The following is a 2,291-nucleotide window of genomic DNA, read 5'->3' on the forward strand; positions in this document are numbered from 1 at the left end:
TCAGTGACCTGGACTGAACTGACTCTTGGACGGCTTTTCCGCTTGGATACTCTCTCCTTTCCCTTTTTTCCACCTCATGCCGTTTGCTGTCGGCCAACGTCTTTACCTTCGTTCGCGTTCCTAGTCGAACACTTACTTTCACTTTTTCTGTTTGGAATTTGCCCATTTTCGTTTCCTTGCCCTTGTGTTTCCGTTTTGACTCTTCTTATTCTTCTTCTCCTCTATTCGTGTTGATCATGTTGTTCCACAATTCCGTTTTACTGGGCTTGGCCCCCATCATGGCACTGGCCAAGGTCCAGTATCTGGTAGGTTAAGCAGATCTCGCATGACGGTGTAAAACCTCATGTGCCTCACCAGGATGCTAACGTCAAGAAGGGTGTATCAATTGCCGGCGGTGACTTTGGATGCCAGACCGATGTGAGTTTTACCGTCTACTCTATCATACGCTCTAGGTGGATAGGACATGGCCGACTGACCAAACTTCCAGGGCACTTGTGCTTTATCTTCTGCCCAGCTGCCGGGCGATGGCGCTGACCAGATGAAACATTTTGTTGGTGATCTTGGGATGAACATGATGAGGCTTCGTACGCCCTCCACCCTGCGTGCTATTTTCAGAATCTGGGTCAACTGACATCGTGAAGCTATCTCTTGGCAATTCCTTGTCAACAACCAGCTCGGGGGCGACCTCGACACGAACAATCTGGGCAAATACGACCAGATGGTGCAGTCCTGCTTGAAAACTGGCGCTCACTGCATGATCGACATCCACAACTTTGCGCGATGGAACGGTGGTGTCATAGGGCAGGGCGGCCCGAGCGACGATCAGTTTGTCAGCCTCTGGACCCAACTGGCGACCAAATACGCAAAGAACGACAAGGTCGCCTTCGAACTCATGAACGAGCCGCATGACCTCGACGTCAACATCTGGGCCCAGACGTGCCAGAAGGTGGTCACCGCGATCCGACAAGCCGGCGCCACGTCGCAGATGATCCTGCTGCCCGGAACAAATTTCGATAGCGCGGCGACGCTGGTCTCGAGCGGCTCGGCGACCGCCCTGATGGGGATCCAGAACCCCGACGGCACTACCAACAACTTGGTGCTCGATATCCACAAGTACCTCGACGAGGACAACTCGGGAACCCACAAGGAGTGCGTCACCGACAACGTGGAGGAATTCAAGGCCCTTGCGAAATTCCTCCGCGACAACGGCAGGAAGGGCTTGGTCAGCGAGAGCGGCGCATCAGGCGCTGCATCGGTAAGGATTTTGCGTGGACTGGAAGTAGGTGTTATTGATTGCTGACTGTGTTGTAGTGTCTGAAAGCTTTCTGCTCGCAGAACAACTTCATCAACGCCAACTCGGATGTTTTCGTGGGCTTCGTCGGATGGGCGGCCGGAAGCTTCGACGCGTCCTATGTGATGGGTCTCACGCCTACGAAACAGAACGGCAAGTTGGTGGACAACCAGCTGATGATGCAGTGTATCATGGCGCCCTGGAACAGCTTCTCGTTCTCGAACGACACCATCGCCCAGCCGACCCAGACCCAGAAGCCGTCCGCGCAGATGCCGACTTCCCTGTCGCCCGACAGCACCATGGTGCTTGGGCCCTCGATCGTCCCCTTCCCCGGCAAGGGGACGCCGACGGGCAACGTGGTGACGATCCCGCTGCTGACGGCGGCGCCGACGGTGGTCTCGAAGTTCAGCACGCGGCCGATCGATTCGTTCACGGAGATGTTCATCACGTCGCCCATCTCGGACATGACGACCATGACGCGACTGTTCAGCGCGACGGGGGCGCCGCCCGAGATGCCGAACCCGACCTTCCGGCCGCTCGCGCTCAGCCCGCTGGGGTCGGTGCCGACGCACTTGCCCAAGGCGCCGGGGCAGGCTGGGTCGTCCCAAGCTGGGGGATCGGTGGCTACGGGTGGGGCGACGGCGACGACAGTGGTAAGCGGCCTGGTGTTTATGGGAACGCTGGTCGTTATGCTGTTATAGTGGGCGGTCTGAATCTACGGTTCGCGTGTGGGTGTCGTTATTAACTTTCTTCTGTAATTATACTTTTGGGATGCCGGTTTTTTTTTTGAGTGGCTAGAAAAGCGAGAGGCAGGGTTTGGGCTTTGAGCGCTGATTTTGGTGGAAAGGGCTTCATGACTGTTCTGATGGCATGTTCTGTTCTCTATCAAGATCAAAGCTGCACGAGACTTGACGCCAGGGCCTGTGTACGATCAGAACGAGAACCGACGTTGGGCATACTATCGATAGGCCGCATAGGCCTTCTACTTTATTATCTATTA

General features: G+C 55.6%; 1 protein-coding gene across 1 annotated transcript; it reads left to right on the forward strand.

The window, feature by feature from the left end:
* Positions 1-278: 278 nt before the first annotated feature.
* PG997_005304 (glycoside hydrolase family 5 protein) lies at positions 279-2,036 on the forward strand (the record flags this gene model as incomplete). The annotated part of the gene is made up of 6 exons (XM_066809619.1): positions 279-305; positions 358-417; positions 488-584; positions 642-1,255; positions 1,312-1,477; positions 1,531-2,036. 6 exons carry the CDS (start codon positions 279-281, stop codon positions 2,034-2,036), a joined length of 1,470 nt encoding a protein of 489 aa, XP_066673237.1.
* Positions 2,037-2,291: the final 255 nt, after the last annotated feature.

The sequence above is a fragment of the Apiospora hydei genome (assembly GCF_038363865.1).
Source record: "Apiospora hydei strain CBS 114990 chromosome Unknown utg000004l_segment0_segment0, whole genome shotgun sequence".
NCBI classification, from domain to species: domain Eukaryota; kingdom Fungi; phylum Ascomycota; class Sordariomycetes; order Amphisphaeriales; family Apiosporaceae; genus Apiospora; species Apiospora hydei.